General features: G+C 43.3%; 1 protein-coding gene across 1 annotated transcript in view; it reads left to right on the forward strand.

The window, feature by feature from the left end:
• LOC311026947 (steroid hormone receptor ERR2-like) overlaps positions 1 to 16,740 on the forward strand; it is a 31,851-nt gene that overhangs the window by 1,786 nt on the left and 13,325 nt on the right. Inside the window, exons 2-3 of the mRNA XM_084030674.1 lie at positions 7,787 to 8,196; positions 11,725 to 11,841. Coding sequence (XP_083886800.1) covers positions 7,787 to 8,196; positions 11,725 to 11,841 — 527 coding nt within the window. The remainder of the gene's footprint in view (positions 1 to 7,786; positions 8,197 to 11,724; positions 11,842 to 16,740) is intronic.

The following is a 16,740-nucleotide window of genomic DNA, read 5'->3' on the forward strand; positions in this document are numbered from 1 at the left end:
CAACAATATGATGCTGTAAAGCTTTACTGGGCCAGCTCTCGGTGAAGTGTACTCTGTGTGTGTGTGTGTGTGTGTGTGTGTGTGTGTGTGTGTGTGTGTGTGTGTGTGTGTGTGTGTGTGTGTGTGTGTGTGTGTGTGTGTGGGACTTCATGTTTGTGTGCATCTGTATGTGTACCTTACATTTGTGGTTACACAAGTGTGTTTTGGCAAATGTGTATCTATATATATATATTTATGTGAATGTATGCAGCTTTTAAATTGCCGGGATCATACTTTTTATTACACGCTGGCATCTCCCCCCCCCCAAAAAAACGACGTATAAATGCAGTTGATTTATAAACTCACTCTACTCATTTCTACTGGTTTCTAACTGGCTTCTTCCTGGGATTAATGCTGCAGGTTCTAAGGGAGTTTGTTTAACTTTCTATGTTTATTTAAGGATGGCAAACCATGACAGAGCTGTTAAATAAAAACCGCCTGCCATCCCTATAAGCTGAACTGGAAACCTGCAGTTTATATTAGCCAAACTCTCGTCATCCTTCCAGAAGCTACAGCATGTGATTTATAGTAAATTATACTAAAATGTTTCCTTTAAGCATTGTTAAGCATGCTGTCATTCAGTTTAACACCTGCAAGTAATTGTAGTTGCTGGTGTATTTGCATACAGTAAATCTGGGCTTTTAGTGTCACATAAATCTGTGCTTAGTAAGGTCTGGCTTCAGGGAACGCTATTAATAATCCCCTGAGGACTGACGAACAACCTACTGGCCAGAGGTGAGAGGTCCCACGACTGTTGTGTCCAACTGTCACGCCACGTCCCTGCTGAGGAGGCAGATATGTTAACAAACCATACAAATATTTCATAAACATACAGACACATATCTGTGTAGATGCTAAGTCACTCCGCTCAGAGATGTTTTATGCTACAGTTCCTCTAAAATAATTCAAGTAAATGGCATAATGTTTCAATGTTCAGAATTTATGGTTTAATCTTTATAAAATACACCTGAGGGCCATTTCGGTGTGTCTTGAATGACATTTTAAACTGATTTGTGTGTAGCCAAAATCCCCCCCAAAAAATAATAATTGGACAAAAAGTGCATTAAAACTATTGAAATCTTCCGCCTCGGTTTAAATCTCCACTTTTCCCGTCAGTTGGCGCTCGTTTTCTCCTTTGATATCTTCATTATGAAACACAGTAACATTGTTTTCCTATTCTTTAAATGTTCAACAAGTAGCTGTTGATCAGCCTCATCGTGTGTCTGTGATTATATGGCTTTAATGCATCGTTCACACTTTAACTTTAAATGTTCTTCATGTTCAGTTTGCTCTGATAGATCGGATCCAATTCTCTGTCGTTCCACCTGCTGTTCCCATAGGTGCCCTTCACAAGCAAACCAACAGGAATGCACACACACACACACACACACACACACATGTACGCTCACATACGGATGAGACCAAAGAATCACACACTGACCTGGGATCTAATTTTAGCTGTGCTATATCATTGAAACACCTGACTGTGTCTGTTAAGAGAAACACATCATATCTTATAATAATTAAGCACATGTCCGTATTGTTTATGATGTCCAATAGTCCGTATCATTCATATATAAAATTATTAATAATCATTTGTCTTGCCAAAATTCTTAACATGACCGCGTAATTCCAACTCATAAAGAAGCTAATATTCAAACCTTATATTTGATCTGTTTTTCTTGACAAATGAGCGGCACATTAAAATATTTTTAAAACATTTTTTAATATGTGTTATCGGAAAGGTTTAGCCTTATTAAATTACAGCTGAATATTTACACCCTGAGCTCATTTTCTGGAGTTATTGCTGACACAAAGTTGTAGTTGTATAGTAGATTTTTGAACTGGAAACTGCCGTGATATAAAAATCCAACACTGAAAGAACATTGTTGAAATGTCATGGTGTCATTATTTTGAAACAAATCAATTTGGGTCTAGAAAAAGAATATAAAATGTTGAGTCTGGTGTCTCACATTCTGCTTAATCACTCTCGTAAGTTTCCAGCACACCTTTCCGCCGTATGGAAATGTCTACCGCTACACTATTAGTGTTCCCAAATGTTAAAAACCCATCTTGCTGTTTGATTATTGGCTTGTGGGACCAGTGGAGTCGAGATGGAGGCAGCAGGTGGTGGGACAGTGCCGTGTTGTGTTCACATTGTGGGAAAAAATGCTGCGACGCTCCAACTTTCTCTTTCACCGCCAGCTTTGAGATCCAACCAAGAAGGTCAGGAAAAATGACCAAGGGGCTGAAAAAAAAACAGAGTGTTCAGCCTGATGTGTTCATTAATGGCGATGGCTGCCGCATGCGAGGAGAAATAACTTCATTACGTGTCATGACCCCCTCTTGATATAGGGATGTAGATGTATCCTTTAGGCAGCCTGTCAAGGACTCTGAATTCATCAGGATGGAGATGCTTTTCTTTTTTTTTCTTTTTTTTTGTATCCGCTGTTCAATCAAAACAGCTCTGGTGTGCTCGGGCTGAATGCAGGCAGCGGAGAGGACTTCTCAGAATTAGTTTGTTTTATTGATCAAATGAAATGAACACACAGGAGGAGGAGCGGTGCGTCTAATCATGGAGCGTGGGTCAGCCGGCATGTTTAATTTAATGGGCCTCATCGTAGCTTCACAAGGTCTCACATTGTGAACTTAATTCCTCTTCACCACGTTCATTTGCATTGTGTCAATTGACCGGAGCCCTTTACTGTATCAGCTCGAGTCTCACTTGAAATTCAGCCCATGCCCTAATACCATTAGGCAAATGCAAAGTTGTGTCATTTACACATTTGGAAAAAAAAAAAAAAAAAGAGGGGGAGAGAGAGAGAGAGAGAGAGAGAGAGAGAGAGAAAAGCCAATTTGCGCCGGACAAGACTCGCTTGTGATTATCAGTGGATGTTATTACTGTGGAGAAGCAGACGTTTGAAGGTTATGTTTCTGGGCAGTAATTGAAATGCAAAATAACATTAGGATCGATGGCCATCTCTGTTTATTTATGAAATCAATATCGTAACTGTCCCTCATGAGTCCCCCTCTGATTCCCAATGACGGCTTAAGTCTCCGCTCGTTTATTCTTTCTCCCCCATAACCTCCTTCTTCTGTCTCTTTTTAAAAGGCAGTTAGGGGTGTGTTTGACTTTGCAGGGAGAGCAATTTCCTGGAGGTGGTGGATGTGTATGTAGATGGGGGTTGATACTCCAGGTAAGGAGACATCATCCATGTGGGAAATCTATGCAATCTCTCCTCGTGGCAGTGACATTGAAGAGGCCATATGCTGGAAGTGTGTGTGTGTGTGTGGTTTTGTATGTGTGTGTGTGTGTGTGTGTGTGTGTGTGTGTGTGTGTGTGTGTGTGTGTGTGTGTGTGTGTGTGTGTGTGTGTGTGTGAGACAGACGCAGAAACAAATCTGCCATGCAGAATAGATGTAGAAGAATTTGTACTGCAGTTTTTGAAACAAAAATTGTTTTTTTGCGATTTTTTTTAACCGAGTTCAGGACAAAAATCTGTGGTAAATAAGTCCTCCTTAGTTATTTTGCTTGCTTATGTCGCCGAGTGAACGCGCTTAGAATTGAGAAATTCTTCACAATCAAAGCCCAAAATGTAGCTTTATTAGAGCAGAAACAATTAGAAAAGTAATCGACAACTTTTTAAATTATATTTAAGATTTTTTTTATTATGTTTTACATTCACTGGTTCCAGCGTCTCAAGTTTAAATATTTTTTTGTAATCTTCTTTTGCTATAATTAAAAATTGAATATTTTTTGTTTGTTTTTGCACTGACATATGACACACACTGAGAACTTGTGATGGACATTTTTTATTGAAACACAAAAGAAGGCACAACGAGGCAAGATATTAAGACACAAAATAAATAAAAACACGATAACTTAGACCAGATAAAAGTTTTTAAACGGAGCCGTTACCTCTGTCGAAAATAGCTACATCAGTGAGAAGTGAATGAGGTAAACTTCCACAATTTCGAGGTAAAGACGATAAATGCATCAAACACTGCTGAGACCTGAGAGGACTTGAGGAGGTAGAATTTTAGAACTTTAGCTGTTATATTATAGTTTATGGCGGAGAGGATTAGGTGTGTAAATAGCAGCTGAAAGGTTTCAGCAAACACACATGCAGATTTTAATAAACACAGCTGTTTCGGTTTGAAAAAATAACCTTAAAATGTGCTTCAAAATGATATTTGGAGTAATGTCTTTTGTCCATACAGACTATTATTCACAGCGGCGTATAAATGCATTTAAATGTTGTTTTTTTTATGACCTTCATTTGTGCTGACGCCGTCACATGCATGTTGTTGTTGCTACTTAACACTTGGGCGACACGCGCTCCCCCATTTTCCCGCTCGCGTGACCATTCATTTCCCAGACACACCGGCCGCGGACTAACGGTGTAATCTATGTGTCAGGCGGGAAGGGGGCACTCAGTTAAGAGCTGATAGAGTTTGCCCCAAACAAGGACAGCCTATCATAGAAAGATTAATGAACTAATTTCATGCATGGCTCCTTGCCTCTGTCCTTCTGCGCTTCCATGTTCGAATGTGTGTTCAGCACCGTGATTTACGCTGTGTTGCTTGCTACAAGCTTAACCCCAGGCTTCACAATAATATTTCCCCTCGGTGGGAAAATACATAGTAAAACACAGAGAGGGTGGATTTTTTTCACCCTTTACTTGAAGCCAATGATAGCATGAGGTCATTGTGGAGAATTGCTTTAAATTAAGAGAAAAAAAGGAGGAAAAAAAGGAATTGTGCGGAAATTCAAAAGGCTGGAAAACATATTTCATGGTTTAGAGAAGAGGTGGATGGATTCAGGATTTATGTAGGGAAGCAGGGGATCTGCACCACTGCCAGGATGAGGAGGCATGCCAAAATACACACACACACACACACAGAAACGTCGGAGATTTTAAGCTGCTCTGGTGGGACATTTTCACACCCATCACACTTTGGCTCCAAAAAACCCCCCCCCAAAAAAACACTGGTCACTCCGCTGAGCATGTACAGCCTTTCAGGCAGCGTCTTGCTCATGTTAACCGTTATGGACAGCTCTCTAGTTTGGAGTCGTGTCTAGACGCTCTCTTTCGGTGCGGTGGACACACCGAAAACCTGCGTCCGTGCTGCTCCGAGGCGGCCATTGTGGGACCGTCTGGGCCTCGGAAGAACAGCAGCAGAGCAGAGAAGGCAGGTGACCTTCACGTCTGTCTGATGAGTCTTGCTTGTCTGCTCGACTTGTGGCGTTTTTCTGCGTGGCGAAGCAAACACTAACCCATTAGATATTGGGTGCAATGCGTTTGTGCACGTGTGCGTGTGTGTGTGTGTGTGTGTGTTGCCAAGAGAGCGGGACGGGTTGAGGAGAGTCAGGCTGCGCTAAGAAAAACGCTATGTCTGCTTTATAATAAGAGGAAGAAAACCAAATTACGAAACTATGAAGCTATTTCTGTCTGCGTGAATTGGTGGTTCGTGCCATTATTTCATTTCGACAGATTTGAAAGGACCCATTAGAAATTTCCATTAAACCTAACAAAAAACATCTCCCCAGCGTTGCTGTGCGCTAAGTGGGGAGTGAACTACTTTTTACATATGCCACAACGTGCTACTCCGTAGGGAATCCCTCTATCTGGCTGCGATGATGTATTAACTGTTACCACGCCGCTCTCTCCAATTCCCTCAGATGGGAGAAAATATACCCTCCAATTGACTATAGGTGCACGCTGATTGCTAACAAGATTTAACGTGAGCCCTGTGAATCTTTTATAAGCCGCAATAGTCCAGAATGAAAGGCTAACATAATGTTGTATCGCTCCATCTTGCACTATGTTAACAGTCCCGGCTGATTAAAAATGCATAAGGAATGTCTGGGACCCGTAAGAGGAGGGTTTATTTTTTCATGCCTCATCTGGAACAGGAAGGAAGCAGAGGATCAATAGATCTGATCTGGGCCCAGGGGTAGAGGCTCTCTCTCCTCCTGGCTACCCGTGAGCAGTTAAAAGAGAGGTTTCATGTTGTCAGGGCCTGATGACTTCATGGCTTTATATAAACATGCACAGAGGGGAAGAGGGAAGATGCATTCCTAACCGCAACACCAAATATAACAGACGGGGGCAGCCCCCTGGCAGCGAACGGGCAACAAGTTCAGAGGAATCTGGTCGGCATTAACTTCTTGTTAGTTTCAGACATTCTTCTCATGGCTTTCCGCCGTTGTCACCCCCAGTATTTACAACTCGCAAGCATGTAGGGCTGGAGTTGTGTAAGATCGGCACCGGCTCTGACAGACAGAGCCAGCGGTTCGAACACGGATCCAGGCCTCATTTCATGCTTTGTTTGAGAGGATGTTATTGAGTGCAACAACACACGGAGGCGACGCTGCTGTGAAGGGAAAACGTCCGACAACAGCAGCAGTTTTTCACTTTTAGGCCTGTAACAATAACTACTTTTATTTGATTTTATACTGGAAATTATTGCATTTTTTTCTGAATAAATCAAATTAAAACAGACAATTTAATCAAATTGACTTTAAGCATATAAAAACAATATCGAGGTCATGTCGCTATCATACAATAAGGCGATACAATTAGTCGTTTATTGTGCACATACAAGTTCCCAGCCCGCTTATGTGTGATGCATTTTTCAAAAAGTACAGTATCTTCTTACATAAAACTTGTCTGGCAAATAATGCGTTATGTGTCCTCTGCAAGCTTCACAAATAAAAAAAGCACAAAAAAAATTCTTTAACCTCCAGGAAGCTTTTTTGTTTTTGATGATCGGATCATACTTGGTTATAGGGCAACGTTTACTTCTTCTCTGTAAGTCTGTCGCGTCTACAGAGGGAACGTTTTCCATTAACTCTGCCTTTCCTCAAATTTTATAATCAAATCTGGGATCAGGGAACTTAATCCCAGGTCAGTGCCTCTTCTTCAGCCTCTCCAACCTCTCAGTTAAGTCCACCGTAACCCGGCACCGTCCTTTGGCAAACTAACCGGGACTATTGATTGGGTCATGTATTACCCATGATCCTCCATATGCTGAGTGTAACACCTCTCTCCGTCCATTAACAGCCTTCTGAAGTTTCATTCATTCATTTGCTTCTGGCAGCCGACCAATTGTGGGCATTGTTTGCAAGATGAATGGGGCATCTGTTGATATGGTCGTTAGTTACCATTCCGCCTGAGAGAAATAAGCTGCTGTAGTATATCACTTGGCATTCCAGCACATAAATGGTTGCGTCTGTAACATAATCTATCAAACTCCGACGGGCCGGCGTGCTCCATCACAGCTGATGAATCTCTCGCTGAATGATCTGGAGATGATGGAGGAAAGCGACGCTCCGTGCATCTTGTCAGACTTGTTAGCGCTGATAATTTCACCGATACGGCAGTTTTCTGATGTATATGTATTTTCATGGAAGGTTCTTTGTGTCTCAATCTAGAAAATCTGCGCTTATTTGCATATGAGGTACACCGGCACATCGCTGGTGTTGTGTGAAAGCCCCGTTCATCCAGTTTGTTTGTCTGCTTTTGACTTTAATTGAAACGTTTCCTGATCCATGACGAGTTATTTCTAACTGTTTGATCTCCCACAGAATTAATTTGATGTTTTGGAATAGATTGAAAGATTGTTATCAGCCAAGAACATTGTTTCTTCTCAATTCCTGAATTGGAGTTGCTCCCCAGTTTGCACGATATCTTCTGTAAAGTTCGGTGACCTAAACCGACCGCTTGTCTTGTGTGTTGGTCCAGGTTGCTCACCAGAATGCCCTCTGAGGACCGACACTTATCCTCCAGCTGTGGTTCTTACGTCAAAACCGAGCCTTCCAGTCCGTCCTCCTCGCTAGTGGACACCGGCAGTCACCACAGTCCCAGCGGCAACTCCGACGCCAGCGGCGGCTACATTAACGGCAGACACTCGCACGCCCTGGACTCCCCGCCAATGTTCAACCCGGGCATGCTCGGAGGCGGCGCCGCCTGCCTACGCCGCTACGAGGAGTGCTCCGGCGTCGTGGTCGACGACTCGCCGATTAAGTGCGAGTACATGCTCAACGCCATTCCCAAGAGGCTGTGCCTGGTGTGTGGCGACATCGCCTCGGGTTACCACTACGGGGTGGCCTCCTGTGAGGCCTGCAAAGCCTTCTTCAAAAGGACGATACAAGGTATTTCCCACCTCACTTTTCACCTGAGAGTCATCATATATCCTGTAATTTCCCAGGTGGGCGAATATTCTGTACTGTGTAATATTTTCCATAATGATTCTTAATACTTTTTTATTAGCTTTACCATGACAGTTGAGTGCCAGAATAACATATTGAGGTGTTCCTCAGCGCTGGTATCCAACCGTCTGCTCTTATGGGACTAATACGAGGTAGTGATTACGAACGTCTACAGCAGGCATTAGGCCCAGACTGTAAATCTGCTCTGGCTTGTGATTTTTTTTTTTTTTTTTTTTTTTTTTTGATGCGTCGCATGTGAATCTTACGTCTGGCATCGACTCTGCCATGTGTGGGAGCTGTTCCAGAATAATCACTTGGATAGAGATAATGTGCTGCAAACTGAGATGCAGAATGTTTGGATTTCATCTGCAGGATTTGTTGTGTGTAGACATGGAGCTGGACAGCAGGTTAGAGAGGCCTTGGCCACATTGAGGAGGTAAACATGATCCGTCCAAACCCGTCATAAAAAAAACAGTTAAACAGCTTCTCCAATTCCCCCTTTTTATTGGTAGTTGGCAAAATCCATAATAGTGAATTACTGCCAACAAGTTGAGGAATGTCACTGATTTAATAAACATAGCTGGTTACTATACGTGTATACTTTATGTAATCACTTATATACTTATATATATATATATAATATATATGTTTTAATATGACAGTATTACCTTGTTCTGCAGCACTGATACTCAATATAGTTTGTTCTTTTGCAGAAACAGAAATATATGACAGTGATAACATAATATGGCACACAAAATGATTATCCCAAAGAAACTCGGAGACAATGAAAATGTAGCTTCTAGATGGACGTTTCTGAAAAGCATTGAAAACAATGACGGCTCGCTGTCTTCTGGCTGATTGAAGCTGATTACTGTTGTGTTGAAGAGATTCAACGTGTTGCAATATTAACATAAGAATGATGCTGAAAATACAAACCGAAAAAAAAACACGTTTAGCTTCGTCTGGTCGTTAACAGGCCACACGCGTCCCAGTCTGACCAGCGACGCCATGAAGGACTGTAAATAGTGTTCATGCGTGACTTTGTGATTCTTCTTCCTCTCGCTCTCCTTCGTGGAGGACAGGCCCATAATGAACCTAATCTGTCCGTCATTCGTCCTGAGCCGCGGGAGTTTCAGTCAATAACAATCAGTGTTGGGTGACTGTAATTAAGAGCCAGGCATTTCATTGGGAGAGAGTCGAGAACGGCGGGCGGGAGGTGTGTGGATCTGTTCTTCCTCCCTCCCCCTGGGCCCCTCCAGCCAACACCCAAGGGGGGAGGAGATGGAGGTGGGGGGGGGGGCAATTAGAAGCTCAGGCACGTGTGATCAGGGGCAATAACAGAGGAAGGGGATAGAGGAGAGAGACGCTGAGGAGTCCTCCAAATAAAAGGCAGAGGGACGAGGGACAAAGGGGACGTGGTCACTCACTGAAAGGAGAAGCCGCTTTAATGGAATGGTAATCAGGGAGGGGGGTCCCGGCCTCGGTAAAGGAGGAGGACAAGGAGAGGTCCAGCTTGAGTGGAGATGAGTGCGTGGATAATAGCATGGCATAATAATATATCAAAATTTAGAGGGAAAATAAGAGAGGTTAAGGAAGGATATTAGAGTGGCTGAAATGTCCTCTGAGAAATAAAGGTGGACACAAGACCTGATTAACTAAGAGGGTATGCCGACAGTGAGCTTTTAGAGGTAGGCAATTTAAGACTATTGTGGACCCCTAATGCAACCCAGCCCCCCCGCCCCCTAACATACACACATAATCATGAACACACACAGGTTATTTTTTGATCCATTCAGGTAGAAGATGTTTCCTTTCATTCCCTTTAATCCATTTTATTATGGATGTTTTTGAGGGCACTAAATAGTGGATCCATTTCACCCAACCGGTATGAGACAAAGTGTGCTTTATATTCAATAGGGAGTCATTTAGGACCCTTAATGTTGATGCACACTACTAGATATTTAAAAAAAAAATAGGAACCATTAAATCTTTAGAAAAACATTTACGGTTCTCTCTGTGAAGTTAATTGATGATGGCATTTCAAAGGTGGATTAATTGATTGCCTCATTTTCTGCTAGTACAAAATACTCATACGTACTAAAACATTAAAAAAAAATAATAATAAAAATAGAATTAATATGCATTTGTCCCCTACTTGTGTGCATTGCATCGTGGGACATTAGTGTACATCAGCGGTACCCTTAAAAAAAAAAAGCAAGCATTCTTTTAGTGTGCATACTTTACTGCATTTTGTCCTTTGCAACAGTATATGACGGTTAGTACTTGCTGTATAGAAGCCTGTAGAATAGAATTGGTACGCAGCCGGAGCACTCTACTGTATTCAGTTTAAAAGACTTCAGCCACCCTGAAACCGGCAGCAGCCAGCATCCTGGCACCGTGCCCCGGGCCTCTCACTGTGCATGTGACCCTGCTGGCACCGTCGATGCCAGGGATCCTGACAAATGTTGGCACCTTCTCCTTGACCAACAGGGGAATGTGTGTGTATGTGTGTGTGTTGTATGGGGGGGAGCTCTGGCAGAACTGCAGAAGATAACACCTGGTTTGCTGTTTTTAGGTACCATTAATACATCTCAGGACTAAGGGGACATTGTTTAAACACTCAATCAAGGGATTTGGATCCTTGGGAACGAGGATTTGTCATTGAATTCTTGGGGTCAACGTCCACTTTTGAAGTGACTGCACAGCGATTTCCCGAAAAAAAACATTGTTCACCGGAAAAAAACAGGCGGCGATTACATGGCAGCATATTCAATATGTCTGCATTTCGGGCTTTTTTTGGAACCGGGTGATTAAATTGCATAGGAAACATTTCCATAGTGAGCCAACAAACGTCCAGACGGACTTGAATAATACATCGAGCCTCGCCACATGATATGGGATCCTTAGATTGGCGAGTCTAACGGCGGTCCTGGGTCTTTACCGGAGAAGATTATGCAGAGCGCTCGGATGCGCGTCCATCTCTTAGCCCCCGTGTTGTTGAGGGAGGGCAGCTTTCCCATCAGCCTCTCCGTGAAGAAGGATGGGCTGGAAAGGGTCGTGGCGAGCGTCGCACAGAGGAAGCTCTGCATTAATGAAGCTAATTTATCTGAGAATCAAAATGGGGGGTGGGACTCCGGGGCGGGGAGGTGCTTTTTACATGTCCCATCAAAATGCCACTAAACCCTCCTCTCCTTCAGGAGAGTCACACGGGGTCACCTTGGGACAGGTGTGTGTGTGTGTGTGTGTGTGTGTGTGTGTGTGTGTGTGTGTGTGTGTGTGTGTGTGTGTGTGTGTGTGTGTGTGTGTCTGTCTGTGTGTTGTCTTACAAGGTCTTTCTCTGCCTGTTGTTTTTTCTGATTTGTCTCCTTTTTTATGCAGTAATTGTTCAACAAATTCCTGCTAATTGCTGATCTGCACCTTTTTTGTGCTCACAGAATAAATGACGCCGTGTTTTTTCCAAATCTTCTGCAGGGAATATCGAGTACAGCTGTCCGGCCACCAATGAATGCGAGATCACCAAAAGGAGACGCAAGTCGTGCCAGGCCTGCCGCTTCATGAAATGTCTTAAAGTCGGCATGTTGAAAGAAGGTGAGTGCTGATTTGATCACCCGGACAATTTCGTGTGCCGTGTTTTGTCATTATTTAAATCCAGATATCATTCAAGAGATATTCGGGCTGACGCATAATTGAAAATGCGATCTGCACCCAACAAACATAATGTAACCGTATTGTTGCGACGCTTTTAATCCAATAATGGAAATTATTTTTAGCTGAAAACCTTGTGAGATTTTAAACGGAGCCTATTGGTCTCAACAATTCGAGAAAATGGTGATAGAAAAAAAGGTGTCATCAGGAATATCTTATACCCATTCTTGCTGACTGTGTTGAGTTGATGAATGAAAGGTTTATATATTGTTGTGGGTTTATTACTGTGGATTGGAGTGAAAAAAATCTCCATGTTGGCTTTAGGAGTAAATATCAACATTTTGCACTAAAAGCTATATAGATTCACGTACCAGTGGCTTTAACCAGTCGACCAGTTACCGGGGGTAGAAGTGCATCCGGGAGACACCAGTGACATCACTCACTTACCTCTCCTCACAGCGGCGAGCATCACGGCGTCTAACTCAGACGGGTGGAAAAAGCTGCTGAGTTGGATGTTCCTCCCAAGACTGACTATGAAGTGTAACAGTACTCTTGAAAAGCACAGGCTGTTCCCCCTAGTATTCCCTCTCCCCTGGGCCCTGGGTGTCTCTCTCCCTCACCCACTCTCTGTCTGTCTGTCTCCCTTCCCCTCTCCTGCCTGACGTATTGATCCGCTAAATGCTTTCCGAACGGCCCACGTTACTTCCTGCACGTGTTGTTTCTCCACCAGAGAGACATTTGGGAATACAGAGGGGAATGTGGCCGATAGATTTTTTTTTTTTTTTTTTCAAAGAAACGTTTTTTGGTTTCATTTGTATTTGTTTTGTTTTATTATTTGTGTTTAGCTATAAGAGCCGATCCGCTAGTTCTTACTTCTTCTTTTGTAGAGATTTTTTGGGACAGATTTTTATGTAGTTCAACCTAGAAATGCCTTATTTTATGAATATATGACCCTTTTATTTGTGACATCAAATATATTCGATATGAGTCCTTGCACATAGTCAACAATGATTAAGCGACTTAACAAAAGAAGCTCATTGGAGTGAAATGCAACTTTTTGATAAATTGGTATTATATTTTTAATATATTGTTATCTCAAAAATATGAGAGTAGAGTGTTTTTTCCCCACAGATTTATAAAAACAGAAACTTTGACTGCTGAAAATCCATTTTTGTAAATCAAAAACGTTGATTGGTTCTCTGTAACATCACTGTCACAAGGCAACGTTAATATTTATTTTATGGTTCTCACTAGTGAAGGTGCCGAGTGCAAACAAGAGAATATTATTTATTTAATTAACTCCAGGTCATGTATTTAATTGACTCTCGGTGAGTTTAAGTTATTTGTTTATGTGTAAAAAGAGATTTTTTATTTTATTTATTCATGGTATCTTTATTTTTTAGGTGAGTTTTTTTCAGATTAACCCATAGTGAGTTTCAACATTTAAAAAAAAAATGTGGAGGACAATACGGGAGGCAGTGATGCTGTACGAGGAGAAAGGAACAGGTTCTGTGAAAAGAGTTATTATAGTAATTCATACTCCTTCCCAAAGTTATGACTCAGACCAACCTGAACACAAACATTACATGATAGACCGTATCAATATTTAAAAAATATCTGAACCAAATAAACACTCAGTAAGAGTTTAGTTGACAAATGCCAGCTCCATAGTAGTGTTTTATTTTGTTAATACTCAGTACAACATTATTTGAGTTCTGATGAGACTCCACTAAGTACAGCAAACCAGGTTGAGTTCAGGAGTTTATCCCGCTGCCATCCACACCGATTGTATGATATACGGATATAAAAAAGGAGCGTTTAGAGAATTTGTTTTTAGAGACACAACGGTCGTAAATTTCCTTAAATAGATCATGGTGGTACAGTTTTGTTGTGTGCTGCCAGCACCAAACACGACTCATAATAGATGGCAGCAACAGTTAAATGCAATCTGTGCCGCTAACACAAGATTGTATGTCAGGCTCTTGGTTGGCGGCCACTAATACTTTCTCTATGTACCGACGAAGCTGCGTTTGATCATCTCAGAAATGACGGCTCATCCATTCTGTTACCATTACAACACTGTTTGTAAATGCGCCCGCTCTTGATGTCTTCATCCCGGGCCCAAATATCTCACACCGAGGCTTTGATTCCCGGCCAAAAAAAACAACGTTGCTTGAGAAATGAAGCTGAAACTATTAGCACATGCTTAGAGGGAAACGATGGGGTATTGTACTGTGGCGGTTTGAGCTAAGCCGTTGATGTGGCCCGTCGGTGTGTGTGTGTGTGTGTGTGTGTGTGAGAGAGAATCTGTAGCGTCCCCCGCCTGCTGATCCTGAGACGCCGCATCACAGCCACCGCGACATGTGGCACAGTAGGTGATTCTCTGAAAGTGATGGCATTCAATTAAGAGGAAAAAGGACATTTAATGGTGGCATAGTGCTGTGGCGTGGCCTCTTACAGACGAGCGGGGGGCTTTGATCATGGAATCAGTGGGGGACAGCAACTTGCCCTACTTCATGTAATGAGATCGCCATGTAACAAGTGGTCAAGGGCTCGCCATGGAAAAGGAATAATCACAGTGTAATAAGAAGGCAGGTGTCATAAAAGAAGCCAATGTCGACCTGCATATATGATATATACATGAAAGTATGAATATTTCATTTCCTCGCTCGCTACATCCCAAAGTTATGTTTTCACTCACGGCAGTATCGTAAGAAATACTTTCTGCTCGGCAGAAGATGTTGAGAGAACTTATGTGATCAGTCGTTTCTAAAAGCGTCTAATATATCCACGAGGACCCTCTAAGCTCCGCTCTAAGCGTGCCATCCTGAATTATAAAGTGCCAGCTGCCACAGTTATAGAACAGCTCCATCGGTGGGCAGGGGGAAGCACCGCCTCCCCGGAACACCTGCCGCTAATCAGCCGGCTTTCAGTCCTCGAGCCCGGTCCGGTGGCTTCGGGTGTCGGTGTCGGTCCAAACCACGAGGACGAGGGCTATAACCGTTGTATGTCAGGTCTGCTCGATGTGAGCGACCAGTTTTTTTTTTTTTTTGATGACAAGAAATGAATCTCTGGTGTTTGAGAGAAAAGTATAAGAGACTCTTGAATGTTGTAGATGACAGGCTTCTTTCCAGATCCGGCTTTACTGCTGCGCCTGGATGAGCCGTGCGTTGCTTGGCGACCCCTTAAATGTCCAGCTGAGGCTGATAAAAGGTCACACGTCCAATGGAAAAAATTCTCACGTAATTACAACTCGCGGAAGGTATGGTGTCAGCCACCGCTGCCAGGAGTCACTGCCTGCAGCTAATAGCAGCGCTAATAACCCCATAGCATTACGGTGTGCTGTTAAATGATGCAAGAATTTTCTGAACTGAATTAGCATTTTTTTTCTTTTTTTGAGTCATTCCAGGTTTATCGTTTTAGCTTTTCGTCTTTTTAGCGCCGCAACAGATTTTGCTAAATAATCACATCATCAGGTTAGCAAGTATCACATACTGTCTGTCCTGTTGGAACAGAAGTCCCAATATAAGATGCTTTAGCCTCTGCTCTTCCCGAGTCGACGCTTCCTGGTTTTAGCGTTAGCTCGGTGTTTTTGTGGTGTGCTTGTGGGGATTGTCTGACACAGCTGTAATGTGGTGGATAAATACAAGCTGCCAGACTATTTTGGCAACCCACCGCGCTGTCTCGCCCTCGCCCGACCACAGATAGGGATCAGCAGTCTTTCCTGAGCGAACGTGGCTACCGGTATAACGTTACAGCCTTATTTTCCTCCAGCCACATACACAAAAGATTAGTAAAGCCATATCCAATATCACAGACTGTCAGGTCCCTTTCCAATCAATAGGCTTAGATCAGAAACGAATCTATACACCGAGATTACATCATCGAAATCAAGATATAGCAGTCTATACTGTATGGGTGCCTTTGAAGTCTTCAGTTTGGCCTTTAGAGCTCCACGTCTGTGTGTTCAGGGCGGTTAAACTGTCAGGACACAATGCCCTCTGACCCCCTCGCCACTTTTTCTTTCTCGCAGCGCAAACTTGTCGATCTAACGGCACACGTATGGAGGCGTGTTTGCTTTTTTAGGGTGTCACAGTAGCTGTCAGACTGTAGCTGAGAGTCGGTGCCCACCCAGAGGCTCAGCACTGGCCTGTCCTCGCTGTCTGGCAGGTGATAGATCAGACATGGAGGCTAACACATGTTCCTCTGAAGAAGGGGATTTGACTAAGTGCTGACCTCCCATACGCACACACATTCATGTACGAAATGTATATCACCCGCCTGACAAGTGACATGGGCCCGGACCTTGAGGTCCGTGCCTCCAGCTGGCACCTTCCACGTCTTTTTTTTTTTCTCTTTCACCCGCTCGCCCCCGACGACGCCTTCTCCGCCGGCACACCGGGAGATCCTGGATCGACCCGGTCATCTCTCGCCCGCGCAGATGTTTCCGATTAATGCTGCATTTGTGGTCAGGGCGGCTCTGTGTTACACAGTAATACCCCTCACGGACACGCCGGCTCAGATTATTAAAAGTGTAAAACATAATAAAGAGAGCAATGCCAGTGAGTGAGGTTATGGGAGAAAAACTCCTGCTTTGTCTTGTCAGCCCATTGGGGGTTTACAGCAGGTGGGACGCCATCCTCATCCCCCCCTCCCCTCCTCTACGCTGCCTCCGCAATCAAACAAAAGCTGTGCGATGTCTTTAGCTCTCTGCAGGCTCGGCCCTCAGAAGTAGCTCTGGAAGGGCAAGGTCCCTGTGCCTTGTAAAGGGTGAGTGTGTGTGTGTGTGTGTGTGTGTTGGGGGGGTCGGCACACGCTGCATCCCTCTGATTTTTCCCAGCT

The sequence above is a fragment of the Eutrigla gurnardus genome (genome assembly GCF_963514095.1).
Source record: "Eutrigla gurnardus genome assembly, chromosome: 16".
NCBI lineage: Eukaryota > Metazoa > Chordata > Actinopteri > Perciformes > Triglidae > Eutrigla > Eutrigla gurnardus.